The sequence below is a fragment of the Trichomonascus vanleenenianus genome (assembly GCF_965637985.1).
Source record: "Trichomonascus vanleenenianus strain CLIB 3782 genome assembly, contig: TRVA0_060S, whole genome shotgun sequence".
Lineage (NCBI taxonomy): Eukaryota > Fungi > Ascomycota > Dipodascomycetes > Dipodascales > Trichomonascaceae > Blastobotrys > Blastobotrys vanleenenianus.
In genome coordinates this window covers 24,345-47,483 of record NW_027481827.1, presented here as the reverse complement: position 1 = coordinate 47,483, position 23,139 = coordinate 24,345, and the positions used below count along the sequence as shown (strand labels likewise).

The 23,139-nt window shown below is 49.6% G+C and overlaps 8 protein-coding genes and 2 non-coding genes across 10 annotated transcripts; 5 read left to right on the top strand and 5 right to left on the bottom strand.

Moving 5' to 3' along the window:
* Positions 1-1,139: 1,139 nt before the first annotated feature.
* TRVA0_060S00474 (uncharacterized protein) lies at positions 1,140-2,153 on the bottom strand (the record flags this gene model as incomplete). Its single annotated transcript, XM_076687493.1, has 1 exon — positions 1,140-2,153. The coding sequence occupies one exon, from the start codon at positions 2,151-2,153 to the stop codon at positions 1,140-1,142; it is 1,014 nt and encodes a 337-aa protein (XP_076538278.1).
* A 1,470-nt stretch (positions 2,154-3,623) lies between these two features.
* TRVA0_060S00452 lies at positions 3,624-4,922 on the bottom strand. Its single transcript, XR_013062102.1, has 2 exons — positions 4,368-4,922; positions 3,624-4,311 (listed from the first exon to the last, which is right to left on the bottom strand). It is a non-coding gene; the product is annotated as an uncharacterized misc_RNA (transcript).
* A 93-nt stretch (positions 4,923-5,015) lies between these two features.
* Positions 5,016-5,885, top strand: TRVA0_060S00430. Its single transcript, XR_013062101.1, has 2 exons — positions 5,016-5,130; positions 5,184-5,885. It is a non-coding gene; the product is annotated as an uncharacterized misc_RNA (transcript).
* Positions 5,886-6,066: 181 nt separating this feature from the next.
* VPS1 (dynamin-like GTPase VPS1) lies at positions 6,067-8,157 on the bottom strand (the record flags this gene model as incomplete). Its single annotated transcript, XM_076687492.1, has 2 exons — positions 6,067-8,064; positions 8,119-8,157. 2 exons carry the CDS (start codon positions 8,155-8,157, stop codon positions 6,067-6,069), a joined length of 2,037 nt encoding a protein of 678 aa, XP_076538277.1.
* A 514-nt stretch (positions 8,158-8,671) lies between these two features.
* On the top strand, positions 8,672-10,291 carry MAL11 (general alpha-glucoside permease; the record flags this gene model as incomplete). Its single annotated transcript, XM_076687491.1, has 1 exon — positions 8,672-10,291. The coding sequence occupies one exon, from the start codon at positions 8,672-8,674 to the stop codon at positions 10,289-10,291; it is 1,620 nt and encodes a 539-aa protein (XP_076538276.1).
* Positions 10,292-11,131: 840 nt separating this feature from the next.
* On the top strand, positions 11,132-12,964 carry PAP1 (polynucleotide adenylyltransferase PAP1; the record flags this gene model as incomplete). Its single annotated transcript, XM_076687490.1, has 2 exons — positions 11,132-11,160; positions 11,218-12,964. The coding sequence occupies exon 2, from the start codon at positions 11,282-11,284 to the stop codon at positions 12,962-12,964; it is 1,683 nt and encodes a 560-aa protein (XP_076538275.1). The 5' UTR covers positions 11,132-11,160; positions 11,218-11,281.
* Positions 12,965-13,395: 431 nt separating this feature from the next.
* RKM4 (ribosomal lysine N-methyltransferase) lies at positions 13,396-14,799 on the bottom strand (the record flags this gene model as incomplete). The annotated part of the gene is made up of 1 exon (XM_076687489.1): positions 13,396-14,799. One exon carries the CDS (start codon positions 14,797-14,799, stop codon positions 13,396-13,398), a length of 1,404 nt encoding a protein of 467 aa, XP_076538274.1.
* A 183-nt stretch (positions 14,800-14,982) lies between these two features.
* Positions 14,983-16,158, top strand: HAT2 (WD repeat RBAP46/RBAP48/MSI1 family protein; the record flags this gene model as incomplete). The annotated part of the gene is made up of 3 exons (XM_076687488.1): positions 14,983-15,004; positions 15,065-15,152; positions 15,204-16,158. The coding sequence occupies 3 exons, from the start codon at positions 14,983-14,985 to the stop codon at positions 16,156-16,158; spliced, it is 1,065 nt and encodes a 354-aa protein (XP_076538273.1).
* A 193-nt stretch (positions 16,159-16,351) lies between these two features.
* TPO1 (MFS transporter) lies at positions 16,352-17,998 on the bottom strand (the record flags this gene model as incomplete). The annotated part of the gene is made up of 1 exon (XM_076687487.1): positions 16,352-17,998. The coding sequence occupies one exon, from the start codon at positions 17,996-17,998 to the stop codon at positions 16,352-16,354; it is 1,647 nt and encodes a 548-aa protein (XP_076538272.1).
* Positions 17,999-21,650: 3,652 nt separating this feature from the next.
* Positions 21,651-23,036, top strand: HAT2 (WD repeat RBAP46/RBAP48/MSI1 family protein; the record flags this gene model as incomplete). The annotated part of the gene is made up of 2 exons (XM_076687486.1): positions 21,651-21,750; positions 21,868-23,036. 2 exons carry the CDS (start codon positions 21,651-21,653, stop codon positions 23,034-23,036), a joined length of 1,269 nt encoding a protein of 422 aa, XP_076538271.1.
* Between the last annotated feature and the right edge of the window lie 103 nt (positions 23,037-23,139).

Here is a 23,139-nt window from a genome sequence, read left to right as displayed (position 1 = left end):
GCACGGGGGGGACCGTTGGAATGGAAATTTATGTTGGAGGTTGTAATATGCGGCTGTATACTTCAATTGGTAAATATGTATGGGTGGTCTGTGCATCTTGATTACTGTACCTTTAAATGTCTGCTAAATAGACGTCTGCATTTTAACTACACTTGTTACTACCGTTTAAAGGCCATATTCACTGAAGGTAATCAATTTCAATGGTAATTATGGAATTAAATTAGAAGCCTACCTGCGCTGTAAGTCATGAAAGGTGAATAAGTGATTTGATTTCTCCTACCAAGCAATGACTAGGCTCGATTGGCAGAAATTATCTGATGTTTGAACAACAGAAAACATTTGTCTAAAAAATAACATTGAGAAAGTTTACATCTCATGATATTGATACCTTACGATTGCTGTCAATATAACACTGGAGTACGTATTCGAACGGAATATGATGGGCCTTAGGCTGTCCTAAAACGATGTAAAAACAATTACAGTACGTACAATCTTGGTATAAATTTTCTTGAGTTAATCTTGTAACAGTAATGATGATGATAAATTACCGGCAATACAAAGTAATAACTTTATGCCGGGATTTGGCTACATCAAGAAAACTGTGGGGTAGAGCTCACCACTGAAAATGATTATTATGTCCGCTAAATACTTACGAATTCAGCAATCAACCGGTAATCGATTGAATTGCCCCACAGTAGGAATTCTTGAGTAGTGCAACGGAACAATCTGGTCAATTGAGTCGTCCTATAGTGTAGTGATATATGAGTAGTTCAATGAAGTGCCGTATGGGGCTCCGCGGAGGTATTTACCAGCTCTCCGCGAAGCGGAGCTACGGGGGTTTGGGGGCTGGCCCCCAAGTCAATTGAACTAGTGTAGTAATTATTGCCCCATAGTGTAGTAACACATGAGTACAGTTCAATGAATTTGCCCTATGTCCTGGGGCCCACTTAGTGAAGGAATCTACCAGCTCTCCGCGAAGCGGAGCTACGGGGGTTTGGGGGCTGGCCCCCAAGTCAATTGAACTAGTGTAGCTAATGCCCCAGAGCGTACCAATGTGTACTTCAACGGATCAATTGTCCTATAACGTAAAACGAAAGTCAAATAAATACGATATATAAGCTGCGTAGTCATGAAAAAATTCAGCAAGAATCCGCCACATTGCGCGGCGGCTTGATCAACGGAGTCGTTTCGGACAGCTTCGTAACGTCCTGCTTGCATATGGGGCACGTCTTCTTGCGCCCAACAAGCCACTTGGTGATGCAATCGGCATGGAACTCGTGGTCGCACGGCAGGCGCATCACCTTGGACACCCCAGGCACATAGTCCTCGAGGCAAATAATACACTCTCCAGACGAGACCCAGATCTTCTCCGGGCCGTCTCGCGGCGATAAGCAACTGCTCGGCCCAGCATTGCCCTCCTGCGGCGGCGGAGGCGGCGGAGGCCGCTGCCAAATGCGAGTCGGCAAAGTGTTTACAAGCGATCTCGGCGCCCGCTCCTTCATTACACGGTACCGCCGGTGGAACAGCAGCAACCCGTAAATAAGCGACAGTGAGCACAGCGGACTGATGAGCAAAAACACCATTGTATCAGCAATTGGCGAGGACTCTGCGGTCGTCTCAATTGTCACCGTATCGACTTCCCTCAGGATATCATACGACTCGTACGACACAAAAACCGACGGAACCCGCGCCATGTCGATTTCCTCCTTAGTAAACATGGTGACGAGCCCACGACGCCGCACATTGTCGCCGACAATAACCGCCACAGCGCCCCATTCCTGCAGCACCAGCACCTTATCGTAGAAGCCGCACCCGCCGCGCCTCACCAGCGCGATCTTCTCTCGCAGGTCCTCGTACCCGTCATCGGCGTTACACGCTAACGACCCGACTTCAGCCAGCGACCCCGTGAACCCGCCGCGCCTCGTCTCGTTGCTCGAGGGCGGAATCATCGGCCCAAATGTCGCCGGCCTCGCCGGTAGCGACAGGTTCGTCCCCGGCGACGTCACCGTCGCACTCAGCGGGATGAGCACCGGAATACGCCCACCAGCCCGCTCGTACGACACCTCGCTCTCGCGCACCAGCCCTGCGACCAGCACCAGGCACACCACGCCAACCACCACAGCAACCCGCCTGGCTAGCGTCATGGCCACCATTCTACTGCCCACCCTATGCTTTGTGACGGATCCGATGGGACCCTTTTTGTGTGGTTTATCTGGTTCTGCGGAGGAAACTCTACACGATGAGCCCCCCTTTACGTCTCTCTCTCTACGATGGTAGATAGGAAAGAGGTCAAAGTCCTTCTCTGCCCTCTGGTCGTGCACTGCCAAGGGTATGGCTCTCTCCTTCTCTGTCCTGCACGCCTAAAACACTGCGATGTAGCCCTTGGTGTGGAGGGGGGCATAAACATGCCGCACCTGATGCCTGCCCGCGTGCGTGCGCGCGCGCGCACAAACCCGGTGGCTCGGGGGGGTGTTCCTGGGGGCCAGCCCCCAGACCCCCGTGGCTCCGCTGCGCGGAGGGATTGTGGTATTTTGGTTATGTAGTTGGAGTATGAATGGAATTGTTCTGGCTATGAACGGTTGCCTTATCGGCGTAATGATGCAGGGTGTGGTCAGGAGTATGTGCGTCTGTGTGCAGCTATGGATGCGTTCTTCAACGGGGGGAGCAATCCTTCCTGCATACGGATAGAAACCAATTGGGCCCTACGAGATGTACTATCCTACGTGTATGTGTCTAATTATTCCTTTAGTATACTTAGTGCTCAAAAGATGTTCATGTCGAAGTTGACCGCGTGAAACTTGCATGTGTTGCGGTCTGACGATTACGCATCATATCCCGGTGTTACCAATTGTCGGTGTGAGGAATTTAGACGGTATGAGAGATTTTGGGCCGTTCGAGACGGGGGGCATTACATTCTTGTGTAGAATTGCATGAAATATTCAGGATTTCGTAGTAAACAGTGTCACCCTGTAGTCGCTTCTAACTCTACTTAAAAGTACTGTAGTTGATACGCCAAATGTCAGCCCACTTTATTCGCAGCGACGGTTGTGTTGAAAAGTTTTCAACTGTCTAACTCAAAAGCAAGACTTCAAAACCCTGTTCGATACGGTTATCCACACTGGTAGTACCCTGATATCTCATCCGATTATCAGTATACTGGTACTACCTATAATGTTACTGGCATATTCCTTGGGTCTTTAAATTGACTTGATGTGATTGTAATTCCAGTACCATACCGTAGTAGCATTCACTGGAATTAACACCGCTTCGCGGGTAGATTCCCTTCCCAATTGGTTAACTCATCACCAAGTTCCACCCTTCAATGTTCAGAAATACTAGGTTGAGGATGTTATCTTGGGGGGCTAGCCCCCCAAACCCCCCTTAGCTCCGCTTCCCGGAGATTTGCCCCATCCCCAATGGACTGACTAACCCATCAGCAGGCTCTGTCCGTTTAAATAATCTATCGTATCAATTGAGGGTGTGTAACCTGGGGCCAGCTCCCCAATCCCCGGTAGCTCTGCCAGTTCCCCCACGATTACGTAGTTGTATGTACATTATAACATTAATTTAATATTACTGTACAGTATATGGGACCTTGCAAGACATTGTTCAGCAGAACGAAACGGTCACGTAGATATTGATGGGAGACTGCCTACTGCTTCAGTAATATTGGCCCGAGGCCAGAGTACAGCCCACTGATCCCTTCCTGTGCGACCATCTTCCGGAACCTCTCAAAGTCCAGATGCAAACGCCGGTTCGGAGACCCAGTGGGATACGAACAGCTTCGAAAGGACTTTATCACCTAAAAAACAAAAAAAGCTGAGGCACCAAGTATATAGCCTTGCAGTATTTAGACGCAGCGTCCGACCCCCACGATATTTGACAGCTTGTTGCTTGAAGAACTCGTAACCACCAACTTACACGCACCCTGCAAGAAGTATCCCGCAACAGTTGGTCCGAACCCCGGAACTAAAGCTGATATACCCTCCCCGGCGACAACTCGTCGTAACCCACCGAACACACCGTGATCATAAACACAAGGATCAAGCTGGAACTTCGTCTTGATTCTTCAACGTGTCAGCCTGACGTTAAGCTCGACTAATGCAGTTACACATCAACGGGAGTGAAAATTACATGAGTAGTGAGCAGCAGATACCGCCTGCAACTGTGTATCTACTGTAACATGCCGATGCCTGGAAATTACTGTAGAGTAGCACCCGTTGGCTTCTCAACACCGCGCAGCTTATGGGATGGATACGGCATTTGTGAATGTGACATGATATTGATCTACTTAGACGCAACACACAATAACTACTCGTCACAGTCAGTAGGATGGTTCATCTACGAGTTTGACTACGGTGCCTTACGAACCGGAGACTTTTGCAAAGAGTTTAAGGACATCCTAGGAAATAGTCGAATTCCGAGAAATTTTACGAACCCATAAAACACCGTTTTGAGTAACAGAAACGTCAGGAAAAAAGTCGCGCCATTTGTGCATGAATGTCCCTCACAAACTTCATTAACTGTGCGTCATGTACGCACCTCTGTCGATATCGGGATTGACTTGATCCAAGTCATCTCGGATCCGAGAAAAAGCCGTACGCCCAAGCATATTCAAGTCTCATTGGAGAGAGACGGTCTCGCATTCCTTTTGACGCTACAGGATCAACCCCCATGACTGTGCCTGGCGGCCAGAATGCGGAGATGCAAGTTAGTTACGTGCCTCGCCCCTGTCGACATAGTTAGGCATATGTGCGACCGTCAGGACACAACTCTGTGCGTACTCCGTCTAGGATCGGAGTGCTTCACTAACCACCAGTATGTCGTTGGCTTGTTATACGTTCGAAAGGATGAGGATTCACTGATTCATCGTGGGGGAGGTTGGAGTTTGGATTTCTTTTATCTTCCTCCTCTTTCGCACGCATAACGTGAGGCAGTGTTTAAGGTCGGCAAAATGGTAGTCGTCGAGCCGTAGGTAATATATTTGTTTTTTTTTTCTTCCATACATCCACAGATCTTTCATAGTATTTAAAGTCTTTGCGCCCCCTTGGTGAAGAAACGAAGTTATATTTGGCGCGCTCTCTGTCGAGTCGGACAGTACTAATTACATTCGTCTATCCCGTATTTGCAGTAAGTGTATTCTTCGGCAAAGATTGTTCAGCTCAGCTGATCGTCCAAAATAGTTTAGGTGAAGATCGTTCCGCCATGTTTATTACGCGAGGAATCTCCTTGGTGAATTTTGGTGTCGCTTCTTCGGCACTAGCTTTCCAAGTTTTTGTTTTATACCCATGGCATAATCAGTTGGATGATGAATTTAAAGCATTGAAGAAAGAGCATCTGCGTGTTTTAGAGCATATCCGTCAGTTGGACAACCGAAACAAAGCATCTTGAAGCTGGGAAAACGGACGAATTCTCAAGGAAGCTTCTGATTACGACAAGACTAGATTAGCATTTGAGAATAGATTAGATGGCTATCGCGTCAAGCTTCTCCTTCCATGTTGTGATCTTAGATCTGATCTTATCAGAGTAGGACCTGTCCCAGTATATGAGCCAGGATATCTAATAAATGGTTAAAGGAAGTAGCACCATCATTACCGATAATACTTGACGGTACCAATACCGGTACTGTTAGGACTTTAAAAAGACATTCCAAAATACGAATAGCATAGAAACACCTACGGTTAGGCGCTTACCTCCTACACAGGCTTTCCCACTTCGCGCCAGTAAGTTACGTGCTACAGTTAGTTCCACTGCCAGAACTAATGGTAATACGGCATAAATACCAAGACCAGGACATCACGATGTATGGCTACCAAGATCCAGAAAGTACCGTATGTAGATCAATTAAATTGGTGAACTGTAATAAAATTACGATTGCTGTACCATTAATGGCTGTATACCAAGTTAGGAGAGCTAAATAGTTGAGCTGTGAGATGTAGTAATACCGGTATCACTGCATCGCTCGACAAAAGAAAGGAGTATAATATCGCGAATTGGCGCTTATTCAATGAGGGATTTATAAAACTTCAATGATGAATGATGGATGGATTAGCATTTATCTATGGGTTAGACTGAGGAGACAATGTCACTGGCATTCTGTAGCGCTGCGACCATCTTCTCGCACTCCTTGCGCCGCTGCACCGTAAACTCGTTCTCCTTGACCAGCTCATTCATGTCCTCAGTGTTGTACATCTGCTCAAGCAGCTCCTTCTGGATCTCGTTCTTGCTGTAAATAATAAGGTTGTACATGATGGACTTGGGCACCAAGTCGGCAATCGTCCGCTGCACAATGCCAAAGTAGCTCTGGATCAGCAGCTTAATGACCTCCGTCTCAATCGTCTCCCGCTCCGTCATCTGGCCGCTCGCCCGCAGCACATTTGGCGGCGGCTCCATCGCCGCAAGCCGCTTCTTAGATTTGGACGCAAAGAAGTTGCCAAAGAACCCACCAAACGTATCGTCGCCCGTCTGCTCCTTGCTGAGTGCCGCGGAATTGTGAGGCAATGGCTTGCCCGTCTTGGGGTCGACCGGCACCGGCTTGGACGCCTGCACCCGCTCGGTGACAATGGACATGGCCTGGCTGCCCTTAAGCAGATCAGGATGCGCCGTGTTGATGTAGCTCTCCTCCATATCCACAATGTCGGTCACTAGCTTGTTCGTCGGAATCAGCGCCTTGCGCAAAAACCCAATAAACGTCGTGGACAGCTTCTCCTTGAGCGCCGGGTACCGGTTGAACTGCGGCTTGGCCAGGATCTGGTTGAGGATCCGCACCAGCTCGTCGTACACCAGCGTGACACACTTGAGACTCGGCTCCTCGAACCGCCGGATCTGCCGCTTCACCAAAAACTCAAACGGCGCAGTGCCCACAAACAGCGAAGGTGCCTGGCCCGAGGAATTATGCAAGATGGTCCGAATGTCGCCATCCTTGATCTGGTCGAACGGATCTAGTGATTTGACACCGTTGTTGAAAATCTCGTGGAACACAAAGCTGATTCTCGCACCGCCCCCGAGCTCAGTGCTCTTGAGATCGCTGGCCTTACCCTCGAGAATCGACCGGTACTCGTTGCAGAACTCGGTGATTGTCGCGAGCACAGTATTGGACGGAGACACCGCCTCCGCCGGACCAAGGCTCACCAGCTCCTGTTGGTACTTCTTGAGCGTGTTCTCAATCTTCGCCTTGGTGTCGGGGAGTGTCAACCTAATGTGGTTGTACAGAATCTTGTTGAGCTTCTTGGCCAGGAACGGCGTACCGCAGTAATGGCTGTTAGCCCGGTACGCGGAGTGCTCGTCAAAAAACTTCTTCTCAAAAGCCAGTGCCTCCTGAATCGACTTGTTGCTTTCTACATCCTTCTGGCCCCGGTTAATCACCGGCACATACCCCAGTTTCAGCGGAATGATACGTCCAGACAGAATATCCACAACGTCCGTACCCTGATCCATCAAGTCGATCTTCGTAAGGACACCCACGGTCCGCGACCCCTCGGGGTCAATCTCTCTAGCCAGCTTGAGGCCGTCCGAGTTGGCCAAATCCGTGTTCGCCGCAGTAACCGACAGAATGATGGCATTGGGCTTTGAGATGTACTTCATCACCATATCGCGGATCTGCTTTTCAATGTCCTTGGGCTGGTCGCCCACTGGCACTTTAGTCAGTCCCGGAAGATCTACGAGTGTCAGAGTCAACACATGCGGAGAATAGATACGCAGGTTAATGGGCACCGGCGAGATGCCAGCGTTCTTGCCTGTCGTCTTCTCGGTCTCCTTGACGATCTCCTGCCGTATCTCGTTAAAGTCGTTGAACTTCTTGTCCGGGATGTGCAGGAACTCGCCCCACTCATCCTCGTTCGTTTCGTTTTGCTGCTGCGTCTTTTCAGGGTGCGCCGTAGCTCGGCGGTTGATCAGCTGGAGGACCAGAGGCCGTCGCGTTACAATACCGGTGCCTCGGGGCAGGAAATCCCGCCCAACAATGTTCTCCAGTACCGAACTCTTGCCACTCGACTGGGAGCCCACGACAGTGATCTGGGGCAGGTCGATGGGGTTGGCATTAGGGCCCAGCGTGGCCAGGGCGTCCTATCAGCAGTCAGCGCTATCCATTTGCCGAAAGGGCCGGGCGGGAAAACTCACCTGAAGCCGATTGACCGTCGTAATCAAGTTCTGGTCCATCGTATCGCGTTCTTTTCTAAAACCTGGATAGTTAGTTGGAAGACTCGGCTAATGGAGGAGGGGGTCGCTGCCAGTCTTGGACACCTCAGGCAGTGCCGCCGATAACTTCTTAACTTAGCTACTTAACACAGCCGCACGAGCCGCACGCCCCTCTGCAAAAGGCGCGAGAATATGATAGAACCGCACCCGTTTTGCTAAAAGGCGCAATTTATGTCTAATTATAGCTGATACTTTAATTGCTACTGTTATATTGTTGAAGAATTAAGCGCCAGTCAGTTTCACTGGGGAATGTGTGCGTAGCTACCCGCAATAATTTATAACCTGGTAGCTTGTTGCTCGGTGAGCTGATTTTTAATAGAATGAATTGTACATATTAGTTTTAATAGCCAATGGATACAGACAGCAATAAGTCGTGCATTCCATTGAAGTAGCGGTTCTTCTGGATACATAAACGCCCCTTTCCCCCAATGATAGCGCCTAGGTACCAACAGCTTCAATAGTATATTTCTATACTATGTCTGAAAAGCAATTGCAATCCGTCAAACCCCAATCTTCATCTTTACGACCTCACCAGCCGCTCCTAAACAGCCAATGGCTCAATATATCCCGCGAAAGCCAACGCGCTTCTCATCGCGAGAAGAGTATGGGCTTCCGAGAGGCGTTTCGACGCTTTCCAATGGCGTGCTTCTGGTCAATTGTCATAAGCACAACGTTAGTTATGGAAGGGTACGATGTCTCGCTATTGCCATCGTTCTACGGGTACCCGCAATTCCAGAAGAAGTTTGGTCAGCCTTTCGGCGACGATAATTACCAGCTCACACCAGCCTGGCAAACTGGATTGTCCAATGGCGCCAATGTAGGCGAGATTATTGGTATATTCATCAATGGGTACGCCTCACACCGCTGGGGACAGCGCCGAGTATTGGTGGCAGCCATGGTCGCAGTGTCGGTCTTCATTTTTTTGCAATTCTTCGCACCAAGCGTTGAAGTACTGCTCGTAGGTGAGATACTTTGCGGTATCCCCTGGGGAATCTTCCAAACCAGCGCGCCTATCTATGTTTCCGAAATATGCCCACTCGCCATTAGGGGCTACCTTACCATGTATATCAACCTTGCATGGTCCCTGGGGGCGCTGATTTTGTCGTTTGTAGTGCGGGCATGCCTAACCCTGGACAATAAATGGGGATATCGCATCCCATTTGCCGTTCAATGGACCTGGCCAGCGCTGCTGATTGTACCATTATATTGCGCTCCTGAATCTCCGTGGTTCCTAGTCCGCAAGGGTAGACTCAAAGAAGCTGAGAAGTCGCTCGCAAGGTTAGAGCTCAATGCGTCCGCCGACGAGGTCAAGAACACCGTTTCGATGATGCAGCACACAGATGCTATTGAAAGAGCAGTGACCAGCGGCACTACTTACTGGGACTGCTTTCGCGGATCCGAGCTCAGGCGTACTGAGATCGCCTGTATGACGTGGGCCGGCCACACGTTATGTGGCGGGCAATTTCAAGGATGGGTCGTTTATCTTTTCCAGACAGCCGGCATATCAGCTACCCAAGCATACAACGTCTCGTTAGCCCAATGCCCCCTCGGGGTCGCCGGGACTATCTTTTCGTGGTCCCTCGCTCCTTGGCTTGGAAGGCGGACGTTATATGTCGGAGGTCTTTTCTTGCTTTTCACAGTATTGTTGATTACGGGATTAGTGGCATTAGCTCCAGACTCTAATGTGGCTGCTCAATACACGGCAGGCTCTTTTTTGATGGTCTTCACCTTCCTGTTCAACCTAACGGCGGGGCCGATTGGCTATCCGATAATCACTGAGGTGTCTTCGACGCGGCTGCGGCAAAAGACACTGGCTCTGGCGCGAATTGCGTATATTATTGTGACCATAGTGGCAGCGGTCGTTAATCCGTACTTACTCAATCCGACGGCCGCCAACCTCAAGGGCAAAGCCGCATTGGTATGGGCCGCCGTATGCTTACCAACTCTTATCTGGGCTTTCTTCCGTATTCCCGAAACGAAGTACAGGACGTTTGAGGAAATTGACCTCATGTTCCACCGAAACGTGCCAGCGCGAAAGTTCAAGTCGTATCACATTAACCCTTACGAAGACCTTCCTAACAAACACATCAAATAGTCCATGAAATGCAGTACACGGTAATGTAGTCCTTAGCCGCAAAAGCGGTGTCTATCGGCCATAGCCTTCAAAAGAGCTTGGTGGCAAGACAAGCACTTCCTATCGCACTCAGAGATTAAATTTCTGACCATCGCTCACTCGTAGCGCTAGATAACCTTGGACGTAAACAATATATACAAAGCATTTTTACAGCCATCCGATGCCAGCTCAGTGTTCCGTAGCACGATAGATGATTATTTAAGCCTGCAGTTGAAGCAAATACTCCACGCAGCGGAGCTAGGGGAGCTCGAGGGCTGGCCCTCGAAGGCTTTCCATTACCAATGATATTACCATTCTACAGAGTTAAGATAATTAACCTGGATAGCATAGGCAGCTTAAACTGGCTATTCAAATTGAGTAAGCGTACAATTGAACCAGGCTCTCTCCGCGCAGCGGAGCCACGGGAGCTCGAGGGCTGGCCCTCGAAAACATTCCATTACCAGTGATTACGGTACATTCTACAGAGTTATAATTAACTTGGATAGAGTTGATGCATAGGGGCAGCTTAAGCTGGCTATTCAAGTTGAGTAAGCTTGCAATTGAACCTCCGCACAGCGGAGCTACGGGAGCTCGAGGGCTGACCCTCGAAAACATTACAACAGTACTACCATTCTACAGAGTCCAGAATCCTCAATTAGTCCCCCCCCCATCGAGGGAGTTGGAACGCGTAGCGATGGATGGGCGGAAAACGCGTCGGACTTCCGGCCTCATTAAAGAGGCGAAAAAAAAAAAGTGCGGCGCGCGCGCAGGCGGTAGGTGAAGTTGGCAGCGATGAGGACCATCTTACGGTTGTTGAACTCTGGAGAGATTAGGCCATTGCGGGTGTCGTTGTGAGTATACACGGGGGAAGGAAGCGAGATCGGGGTGCAGCTGACCGCGGATTGTAGATTGTAACATACCCAGGAGACCAGGTTGTATACCCGCTAGGAGAGACCGTGAAATTGCCTGAAAATGTCCTCCGCCGGAGCACAGAAGCAGTACGGTGTAACCCCGCCTATATCCAAAGCGGGCCCGACCGCGGTCGAGGTAGAGCTGAATAACCAGCTGATTGAGGAGCTCAAGGCCCAGGGGTCGTTTGAGTCCGAGGCTGAGACGACAAAGCGAGTTGAGGTGCTCAAAGTCATGCAGCAGCTGACGGAAGAGCTGGTTCGCAAGGTGAGCCTGCGCAAGAACATGAGCGAGGGAATGGCGCGTGATGCGGGTGGAAAGGTGTTCACGTTCGGGTCGTACCGCCTGGGCGCGTACGGCCCCGGGTCCGATATCGATACGCTGGTCGTGGTGCCAAAGCACGTGTCGCGAGAGGACTTCTTCACGGTGTTTGAAGAGCTGCTGAGGGGCAAGCCCGAGCTCGAGGAGCTGACGGCGGTTCCAGATGCGTTTGTGCCTATTATCAAGATCAAGTATGCCGGGATCTCGATCGATTTGATCTTTGCGCGGCTGGATATTCCGCAAGTGCCCATTTCGCTGACCCTGGACAACAAGAACCTGCTCAAAAACGTAGATGAGAAGGACCTGCGGTCGCTCAATGGCACGCGGGTGACTGATGAGATTCTGAAACTGGTGCCACAGCCAACCGTGTTCAAGCATGCGCTGCGGGCCGTCAAAATGTGGGCCCAGCGACGGGCCATCTACTCAAACGTAATGGGGTTCCCTGGTGGTGTCGCGTGGGCCATGATGGTGGCGCGAATTTGCCAGTTGTATCCAAACGCGGTGAGCGCGACCATTGTCGGCAAGTTCTTCAATATCCTCACCAAATGGCAGTGGCCGCAGCCGGTTCTGCTAAAGCCAATTGAAGACGGTCCGCTCCAGGTGCGAGTGTGGAACCCCCAAATATACCCACAGGACCGGTACCATCGCATGCCCATCATCACGCCGGCGTACCCGTCGATGTGTGCTACGCATAACATCACGGCATCGACCAAGGAGATCATTCTGTCGGAGCTGCGGCGCGGCGGCAAAGTCGTCGACGAGATCATGACGGGCCGCCGCAAGTGGGGCGACTTCTTCGAGAAGCATACCTTCTTCAATGACTACAAGTACTATCTGTCCATTACGGCCGCGACTAAAGGTAGTTTGGACGACCAGCTGAAATGGGCGGGCATGGTCGAGAGCAAGCTGCGGTTGTTGGTTCAGAAGCTAGAGATTCTGGACACCATTGAGATTGCACACCCGTTCAATAAGACATTTGACCGCGAGTACAAGTGCGCCACTGATGAGGAGGCGATGCGCATTGCTGATGGCGAGGTGGTGGCGACCGCTGAGGCAGGTGACATTACCGTGCATACCGCGGTGCTCTACATTGGCCTGAAGCTCAATCTGGACGAGCAGCCGGGCCAAAAGGGCGGCGTGCGGCGCAAGCTCGATATCCAATGGCCGTGCCAGGAGTTCTACGAGACGTGCAAGAACTGGGCGAATTACAATGCCGATGTCAACAGCGTGTGCATTCGCAATGTCCGCAACTACGACCTGCCTGACGAGGTGTTCGATAATCTGGAGAGCCGTCCACGGCGTAGTGATAAGAAACGGAAAAGACATGTTAGCGGCACCGCAGACGCAAAAAGGCCCAAGAGCGTGGACACTTCCTCAGCCAATCCCCCTACAGACTCCACTGCTACGGCGAATATAGCTGCTTGAAAACCTTTTTTTGGTTTATATGTGTAATTTAATGATAGATAAGCAATACCATTGGTTATTCAGGAATCTCCACCCGCTTCAATTAACAGAACAGTCGCCCCAGAATACTCCTGGGGGGCCAGCCCCCCAGACCCCCCGGGGCACCGCTTCGCGGAGGATTCTTCTGAAGAAGAGTTCACGCCTGGAGGTTATCGCTTTTAGGGACGGGGGGTTTGGGGGGTTACCCCCCAACTACGGGGTCTGGGGCAGAGCCCCAGGAGGTTTCCCCCGGGGGCCAGAATGAGTATACTGAATCACTACGCTATTTGGCTACAGTGGTTAGACTTACAATGCGGTCCGAAGAATAGAGTCATTATTTCAGTGGCCTAGTTTTGCTAAGCTCTAGTTGCGTTTCACGAAAGCCCGCTAGGCTCAAAGACAGCTGGGGCGAATTACCGCTTGTGCTTCTTGGAAGGGTTAGTAGAATTGGGCTGGGCCGCTCGTTTCTGCACCTTGGAGAGAACGACCGAGAGAGGAACAGTGTCGAGCTCCTTAACCCAGTCGAGAGATCTCAACAAAATTCGAATCTCGCCCAGCAGGAGCTCGTGGGCCATTTCTTCATGCTCAACAACGACCTTATCGCTGACGCCAGCCCCCAAATTGGCCCGCGCTTCGTCAATCAGACTCTGTGGATAGTCGCTCAGCCGCATCTGGAGAGCACTCTCCCAGATCTGAGGCAGCCCTTCGGTTACTTTTTCGTCCTCGCAAAGCTTGATGAGGTACTTGAGAAGCCGCTGGCGGTCCTTGTCCGTGTTAATTTCGTCCGAGCTGGAAACGGCATTGAGGTACATAACAGTGACGAGCAGAGGGTCTTCAGCCTCACCATTGAGCGGAATGTCATATGATTCGTCGTAGAAGGGGTTCTCCTCGTCTTCGGCAAGCTCGTTAAGCTCTTTGAGAACCCGGTCCTCTGGGGCAATGTTCAGATGGGCAATGGCCTGGGCGAACCGTTTCGTTTCCACCTCAACCACGTCAAATTCGGTGCCGCCAGCCTCTACGTACCCGTATCGACGCAGAAGATCAATGTTAGGCACATCTCCATACGTATTGTACACCTGCTCGCCCTTTTTAATTGGCTTTGTCGCCCGCATTTCAAGCACAGAATTGTTGTCAGTGTGGCACAGATGCGCGTTGCAAAGCCGAGTGTGAGCATTGAGCATGTCAGCCATTGGAACCATAGCCTTGACGCCCATTTCCTCCTCTTCTTCGTCTTCTTCCTCCTCCTCTTCCTCTTGGTGCGGCTCCTTTGCCCGGATATCGAATGAATAGGACATGATGAGGCTACCCATGCGGTGGAAAGCGTCGACAGACTGGTCTACCCCGTTGAACGCACTAGATTTTGAAAACAGCGGCTGGATGGTCTCTTGGAACTGCTCTTCAGCCTCTTCACGCGCAATCTTATCGACGACGGTGGATCCTTTCAGAAGGGTCACATCCTGTTCCGGCCAGAACATTGGCGTGTTGAACGTGCGCGGAAGCACATCAAAGTAAGGCTTCCACTCTGGGGAGTTTTGCAGAGCCATCATGTAGGCAATGAGGTTGAGCCATGGACCATTATCGTTTTCGCCAGCCACGAACTCAGCGAACGCGTTATCATTGTCAATTGAAAGAACCTTGTCGCGTGGGATAGTAAACAGGACCTCGTCCTTGGGTATATCCTCCGTGGCAATGACTCCCCGGCCCTGTCCTTCATTTCGGTAGTCGTGGAGTGCGATCTTCGGGGAAATCGTGTATCCCCGGGCCTTCAACCAGTCCATAAAGGCCTGGCTTTGCTCCTCAAACGACAGTTCCACCATTTTTAGCTAGAATCTAATGCAAAAATATCAAAAGACCCTACGAATCGATGGATTGATAACGCTTTGCTCTGATAGCAGATCTGATTTTTTCAATTTTTCAAAATCTGCACAGCCGTGCTTACCGGCGGTCACTGCCCACTACGACATCATCGCCCGCCTCCAAATGGCACGACACAATCGACCATGGCGGAGACAGTAGGCTCTGGTAGGTCCAATTTGCGGATAATTTTTCGTTTTCATATCGAGTAATAAACTAACAATACAGATGATCAATGGAGGAAGAAATACAACACGCTTTTCTCTGTAGACAGTGCTCTCACGTCGTTGACCTTCCAATGGCTGCCCGGCCTAAAGTAAGTATAGCGTTATTTTGGTGGCTGATGGGATGCTAATAGGCGACGCAGAACGAGCCATAACATGCCCCGGCAGTCATTCCTTCTGGGCTCACACTCTCACGGAGGAGAGGAGTATCTACGGGTCGGAACTATCACCTACAACGCGGAAAAGGACAGGGCTCTAGATTTCGAGCTCATGCTGTTTCACCATCCAGGCGGCCCCATTCACCGAGCCCGAGCATCCCCGAAGTTCCCCAACTTCGTAGCGACCTCGTACATTGACCTCCACCTGTACAACATCGAGAACGAGAAAGCCGATCCGCTAGTCCGGCTCAAGTTCCACACTAAATTTTGCTGGTCGCTCAGCTGGAGCCCAAAGTATCTTGCGCGACTGCTTTCAGCAAGTGAAGACAAGCGCGTAGCGTTATGGGACCTGGCGCGTCCCGAGGGCAAGGCTGTGCACCCTTTACAAGTGTATGAGTACAAAGAAGAGTTCGTGAATGAAGTTCAATGGCATAACCAGCACACGGAGTTGTTTGCGGTGGCTACCGAGTCGGGGAAGTTGCTTATAGGCGACACCCGATACCGCGCGTTTGCATACCGTTCTGAGGCGCAAGCTGGGATGGCTCTTAATTCCCTTGCATTCTCTCGAACCAACGACTTCTGGGTACTTACGGGCTCCGATAAGGGCCAGGCTGCATTGTGGGATATGAGAAACCTGCGTAAGCCGCTATCTACGTTCAGCGGCCATAAAGAACCGATTACTTCGATGGAATGGAGCCCGCACTATTCCGACATCTTTCTCAGCTCTAGCATGGATGGTGATATTCTAATTTGGGACGCCAGAAAACAGAGTAATGCATCCGAAGACGGCCTGCTTTTCCGCCATGACTTACAAGGGAGTGGGGTTTACGAGGCCGCATGGAACCCTAGTATTGCCGGAACCATTGGCGGAGTCGACGAATTTCCGAGGGTGCTCGCTTGGAGTCCTAAAATCCCGTTGCTCCAAAGGCGGCTGCTCTAGAAAGTGGCTTACGAATTATTTATTGTACTCTGGGTAGAAAACCCAGTAATTGTACGGGGTCATGGAGGAGAGATTGGAGTAATGGACGAGGAACTGGCTGATGGAGGTGAAGAAATAGATTATATTAGAATGATTAGTCTATAGGGCATCATTAATTTTGTCGTTAGAAATGCAAGCTTTTTTGTCTATCTCTTTAATGTGGTTTGGCAAACTTTTCAGTAGTAGCGTACTTGCTGAATCGTCGGATTGGCTCACCATAGAAGTAGAAGAGAACTGGGACTGGGGCAAGAAGAACACCAATGCAACCAATCAAAGTACCAGCCCAGTTGGTGCCCAAGTTGTGGAACATGGCGCCGGCGAACAGTGGGAAGACGGCACCGATACAAGATCGCAGGATGGTCTTGGCACCCATGGCAGAGGCGGCCAGCATCAAATAGGCATCGACAATGTAGTTGACTGAACCCAAGAAAATCATAACGAGACCAATACCGCAAAAGGAGCCGCCAATGGTTGGAACAATCCAGTGAACGTGCTCGTGGTAATTACCGGCCCAGGTGAACCAGAAGAGACCAACCGGGAAGAACACACCGCCGCAGATCATCGGTGGAAGTCGGTCCTCTGGAGTAGCGGCTCCATCTCGATCAATGATGGCGTTATATCGTGGCTCAAAGAAGATAGCAACAATACCCATACCAACCATCAGACCGATGGCAACGGCAATGTATGGCAAGAAGATAACACCGCCCTTGAATCCGTAGCCTTCGGCAAAAACAATTGGGTAAGCTTCCAAGAAGAGATAGAGGATACCGTAGATGAAGGCAGAGTAGAGAGTGAGCAAGAAAAGAATTGGCTCTCGCATGAGCATAACCAGTGGTCGGGTGATGTTGCTAGTAATGATCTCCATGATATCGAGCTCGACATCGTCGTGAGGAGCGTAGATACCCCAGTTGCCGGTCTGTTCTCGGAGCTCAGCCGCCTTTTTGCAGAGAAGAACTGGGTGGTAGGTCTCGCCATAGAATAAAATGTCGAGGATGCAAGCAAGGCTGGCCATGATACCAGTGATGTACTCAGTCCATCGCCACCCCAAGTAGGAAGCGCTGATGAAACCACCGACAACGGGAGAGAGAATAGGACCGCAGAAAATGCACCCAGAGAAGATGGACAGGGCAGTACCTCGCTCCTTGCTGTTGAACAAATCGGAGAAGGCAGCGGCGACGACGGCCAATGGGCAGGCGCCGCAGAAGCCACCAAAGAATCGAGTAAGCATAATGGTCTGAACGTCCTTAGCGGTAGCGGTAGCGAAACTGAACAGGGCGAGACCGAACATCGCAACGACAAGAGGAGGCTTTCGGCCGTACAACTCGGAAAGTGGGGCCCACAGTGCAGGACCGGAGCCAAAACCAAGAACGTAGAGGGTGATACTGAGAATCGCAGTGACGTCGCCAATATGATAGGCCTCAGCGATTATTTCGGTAGCTGGGGCGAAGACGGAGGAACCCCAGGCAGCAACGAAGGTAGTAAAACCTAGAATTCCGCAGATCACGACTTTCCGTCGCATAGGCCAGTTGTGCGGGAACTCTGGGTCATCTGGACCGTTGAAGTCGACCCGCCATTGGTCTCGTTCTGGCAGATCTGGTGGACATGGTCGGCCGCCACCAAGATGGAAGTCTGATCGATGTGGTCGGTGAGTTCCTGAGGTCAGGACTCGAGTGAGCATGTCCTGGTCCGCTCGGGAGAATTCAGAGCCGCCCGTAACAGTTCGCGTCAGTGGGACCGGGTTGGCTTCAAGGTCGAAGGCCCTGACATTTTCGGACACTTTTTCTTCTTCGGAGGATGACATTATTAATAGATTATTCGAATCGATATGTTGAGATTTGAAAAAGTTAATGATCTGGAGGGGTTTTTTTTTCTGAATATTGTAATATATTCGATAGCGTAGGTGGTGCCTGCCTGTATGCTATGTGCTATTGTATTATAGTGCACCTATCAAATGAACGTTAGAAGGCTAGATTGGATTGACTGAATAAATAATACTCGATTCTGAGGTGGAAGGGGACTCTATTTATACACCTTCTCTTTGATTTCCATTGTGTACAAATCCTCGGCATAAGATATCCATCTTCCATGTTGAATTTCTTTTTTCCATCACCCCATGCAAAGTGTGAGACATTTCAGGGTTAGTCTGTACGGTGAATTAGCGGAACAGATCGACGATTCTATCCATGGAAACAAAGTGCCGAGTTTCGCCCGCGGAGTGTGATTCCCTGGAATGGAGTAATTTTTAAACTTCTTGGTGTCATATCTTTGGCCTGTGTTGAAAGCATTTTAGACGGCGTGCTTGCTTTAGGCCCCTAATTGTTTGGAACACGGTATTGCCGACTACGGGTACGTTTCTTGATGCGACTAGTTCGTAATGACTCGGGTCAATTACCAACCCAGCCGTGACCAGCAGCATACGTAGCTAGCCTTGATCTCCGCAATTCTCCTCTTTTCTCTGCTCCACAAACCTTCTAAAACTTTTCTCTCACGAGTCACTTTAGGCCGGTGGGGGTCGGGGCTTATAACTTCCGACTTCCGACCGTCTGGGCTCTAAAACATTGATGAGACATGCATTTTTCATTCATTGCAGACCCCCCCATAAACATATTTCCATTTACAGCATCTAGCAGCCATGGAACGTGATTGGTAAAAGCTTCTAGTAACTGATTGATGTACGTTTTTTTTCTTTGAGCAATTCGAGAAAATGGATATGAAAAAACTCATTGCAGCCTTGTCCTTCTCTTGAGCCTTTTTTACCCAGCTAATTCGAGTCTATAAAGGGGTATGCTCTTTACCTCATTTCATACAAGCATTAGACAGCTCCACCCCCATGAATGTACCTACACGGCAACTCGGCACCGTGCGCATCTCTCTATCTTGATGTACCACCAAACAGTTCTTCACAAGATTGCCTGCAAGAGTCTTTATCAGTAAAAGTAATGACCGCCGTGCAATAATATAAGCGCCGTTCGAATTGAAGTCGCTCTACCTGGCTCCTCGACAATTTGAATTCACCGGTCGTCTAATAAGACGACACTGTATGTTCTTAGCTCTAACCAAATCTATGAAAGAAACCCTATCCACAAATGCCATCGCATTCGCCGATCGAGCAACTACACAACATTCATCACGGGCCATGAGAGACTTAAATGATAGCCGCTCCTACATAAAGTTATACATAAAGCGTTATCCAAAAAGGTCCCCTCTGTCTGTTTCACCCTTTGCCAAACGGCTAGAAATTTCCGGCATACATGGAGGACGCGTGGATGGATAGCTTCCCGCAAGGTACCACTCCCTTTTTTTGTTGTATACTGTCGCATGTGCATTGTAGCTACCTGGTACAAACATTATTTTTTTAGGAAATTAGAGGTTGTCGTACTCATCCTTCAGGTCATTGCAGCTACAGAAAACCGTTGTATGTCTAACCATTTTGCCTGCACTGCCTTTCGCTGTTTTACTTAGCGCCAGCCTTCCGGGTACCAGCCGTGCTTGCAACTGATACGACCAGTGATTGTCAGCCGTGCCCGTCCCCTAATTAACCCCACGTTGAGTCGGGCCCGATCCGGCTGCGGGTGTCGCACGGCTATCACTGCGCCGATCCCGTAGGCACGGCTGGCTATCTACCGGCTGGTGCACCACTACAGGATTAGATTGCGGGCTTTTTGATCTAATTTGAGAGATCGGGACTGAATCAGCCCAAATTTTTTTACTTTTACTTTAGAGCTGGTTGTTTCATTATATTGGAGGGTCTTCCATATACCCGGGGCTATTCAAGCTTGAAGATAAGCTACACTTGTGCCTGGTGGTATTTGAATCAATGTGCTTAGGGATGAGGATGCATATTTTTCAAATAGGGCTTAGATGCCGTTCCACATGATGGCTTGGCGAGACCCTGTGTCGATGAGGTATTCAGCCTAGTTCGCAAGCTGTCCTTGTTGCGACCGTCGGCAAGCTTCGGCAACCAACTAGTCATAGTGCTGGTAGATCAATGAAAGGGGTTCCGTCCTCTCTATCTAGCACTACGGACTTTTCTCGGTCTGACACCGCCTATCAACTCGTTCGAATGATAAAGGCTAATTCCATAATTGATCATGCACCAGCGGTGTGTTGTGCCGGTATAGCTTGTACAATAATTCTCAACCAAAATATATAATGAAATGTTTATAGCTTTGGTTTCGCAATATTTTTTTTCATATATGAACATGCGCAGATAGGAGACATATACCGCACCAAAGTTATAGTTATAGGTTGGTAACCTGCTGCGCCCTAGCCGCGTAACTGAATACGTTGTAGCTGTAGCCGCTGTTGCTAAACTACTCGATTTTATGTACAATTAATAATTACCCGTAGTCCCGCGGGTATCTTCAAGATTCAGTCCTTCTCTCGAAGCCATCTTCGTCAAAAAATTTACCTCCCGCCCTCGCTAATGCTCTCTCTTAAGTAGTCGTTATTGACAGTAAAAATCAATCAAGATGATTACAATGGCGAGTTGTGATAGTTACCTGGAAGCTGATAGGCTGGAAAAAACTGGATCAATTCGTCTGACTACACTGTTGCTGACCAACGATTCAGAATGAACGGCCTGTAGTCTTTAATAAACCGGAGACCAACTAAAATAACACGAAAAAACTCTCCGTCAAAGGTGGTATTGATGGTACTAACGGTAGCTGGTCTTGCATTTTTCATGGGAGAATCATTCCTACTTGTCAGTTCCAACAACACCGGTTTTCACAGACTACAGTGTAATTTTTTTTATCTTATCAGAACTATATTACCGGTAACAGTATCATGTTATCTTTGGCAGTAACTAGATAAAATAAAATATGAAAACAGAACTTCCATAGCGAATAGGAATGATACCTGTTTTCTCGACTTTCCATTTGCTTTGAAATTGTCAACTCTTTCCATTTACCCGTCACCAGCCTTGCAATTTCATTATTCATTATTCATTTGTAATCAAGTCAGATATTCCTGCACAAAAGAATTGTTCACCAACCATTGTCTCTCCCTTCGCAATTTCATTCTCCATTAGTACGCATTTGTAATCAAGCCAGAAATTCCCGCACAAGGAATACTTCATCATGCGAGCAAGTCCAACTACCGGTACATGTGCTTGCATTCTAAATATGTTTAAGTTTCTAAATTATAGTGGAATACTGTAGCCGTGGTGCAACGCATCTTCCCATGCTAATATCTATAAGCAACTAAAGCATTAAAACTGACGCTAAGGATCCCCAAAATATCATCCAAGATGATTCATTAGGCCAAATCATATTGTGATCCCAATTGCTTCGTGATCCTCGTCGGTAGAAACTCTTCTACCAGGTATATTGTCAGTTCGATGGGGTAAATCGGCAGTGGATATCGGCGCCGGGCATGGCCCAACGGACGACAATTGAAATCCCAATTTACACGAAAAATTGAAATTTACGCGTCAAAACGAAAAGATAAAGATGGCTGGGGCGAAGAAAGAAGAGTTTGAGAACGGCACAGAGGCCGTAGGAAACGAGGAAGAGGAGGAGGAGGAGGACTCCGAGGAGGTTATCAACGACGGTAAGCCAAGAATTGATCGATGGAGCGTGGGGAAGATCGGGTATCAAAATGATATCATCCACCATTGCCCAATCTTTACTGTCAATATATGATTGTACTAACAAAATAACAAAATAGAATTCGAAAGATGGACGTCGCTTTCCAATCAAATGTATGGGACGATCTTTAGACAGGACCTTGAAGAGGTGTATCTGACCTTCCAATGGCTCCCAGGGTCTACTGAGACGGAAGACGGCATGACGAAGCAGCGAATCATGATGGGCACCTACGGTGACGACGACCCAAATGCACACCACACAATTGAGATCATTGAGGCGCGATTCAAGCTCTCGAGCGAGAAACAGGAGGGGAACAAGAGCTTCTACAACGAGGACACGCGAAACTTCAAGACGGTAACGCGTATACACCACATTAGCGACGTTAACAAGGTGCGATACATGCCTCAGGACCCAAATCTTGTTGCATCGATAGCCGGGACGGGTATTGTCAGTCTGTTTGCTATTGATTCGTACGGAGCGAAGCTCGACCAGACGGCAGAGCCCAGGCTTACGCTGAAGTGCCACGAACAGAACGGCTTCGGGTTGTCGTGGAACGCCCACAGGGAAGGATACCTCACCTCTTCTGCCGAGGACGGCACAATTGCTGTGTGGAACGTCAACGATGCCAAAAGTGCGCCGGTGTCCAAGTTTACGCTCAAGGAGGGAGTAAACGACGTTCAATGGCACGCTGCAGGCGGCGCCAGCAACATTCTGGGTGCAGTTACTGAGGATAGACTGCTGTGCATTTTCGACGACAGGGCATCGAAGCCGGTGCAGCAGATCGAGGCTCACACCAGCCCCGTCAACTCGCTCTCTTTCAACAACTTCAACCCGTACCTCATCGCCACTGCCTCTCACGACTCCACCGTGGGACTATGGGATACCCGGTACCTTAGCTCGCGGCTGCACATTTTCGCCAGTCACCACCGGGCAGTGGATGCGGTGGAGTGGAGTCCACACAGCGATGCTGTGCTCGCCAGCTCTGGCCGCGATCGGCGCGTTATTCTGTGGGATATCAGAAACATTGGCAACGAACAACTGCCAGACGATGTCGAGGACGGTCCGCCAGAGCTTATTTTCATGCATGGCGGGCATCGATCGCGCGTCAACGAATTCAGCTGGAACCCGGACCACGAATGGTGTCTGGGCAGCATGGACGATGAGTGTGTTGAGCTGTGGAGGCCATTGGACCACTTGGTCAAAAGTCTGGACGATCTGGCTATCAAAGACAGCGATGTCGTAATGTAATATCACCATCTTGTACCATTTCACTATTTAATTGCTATCTTTTTTACGTACCTTCAACTTCTGCGGACACTTAATTAGTTACATCTATATATATAATATAGAT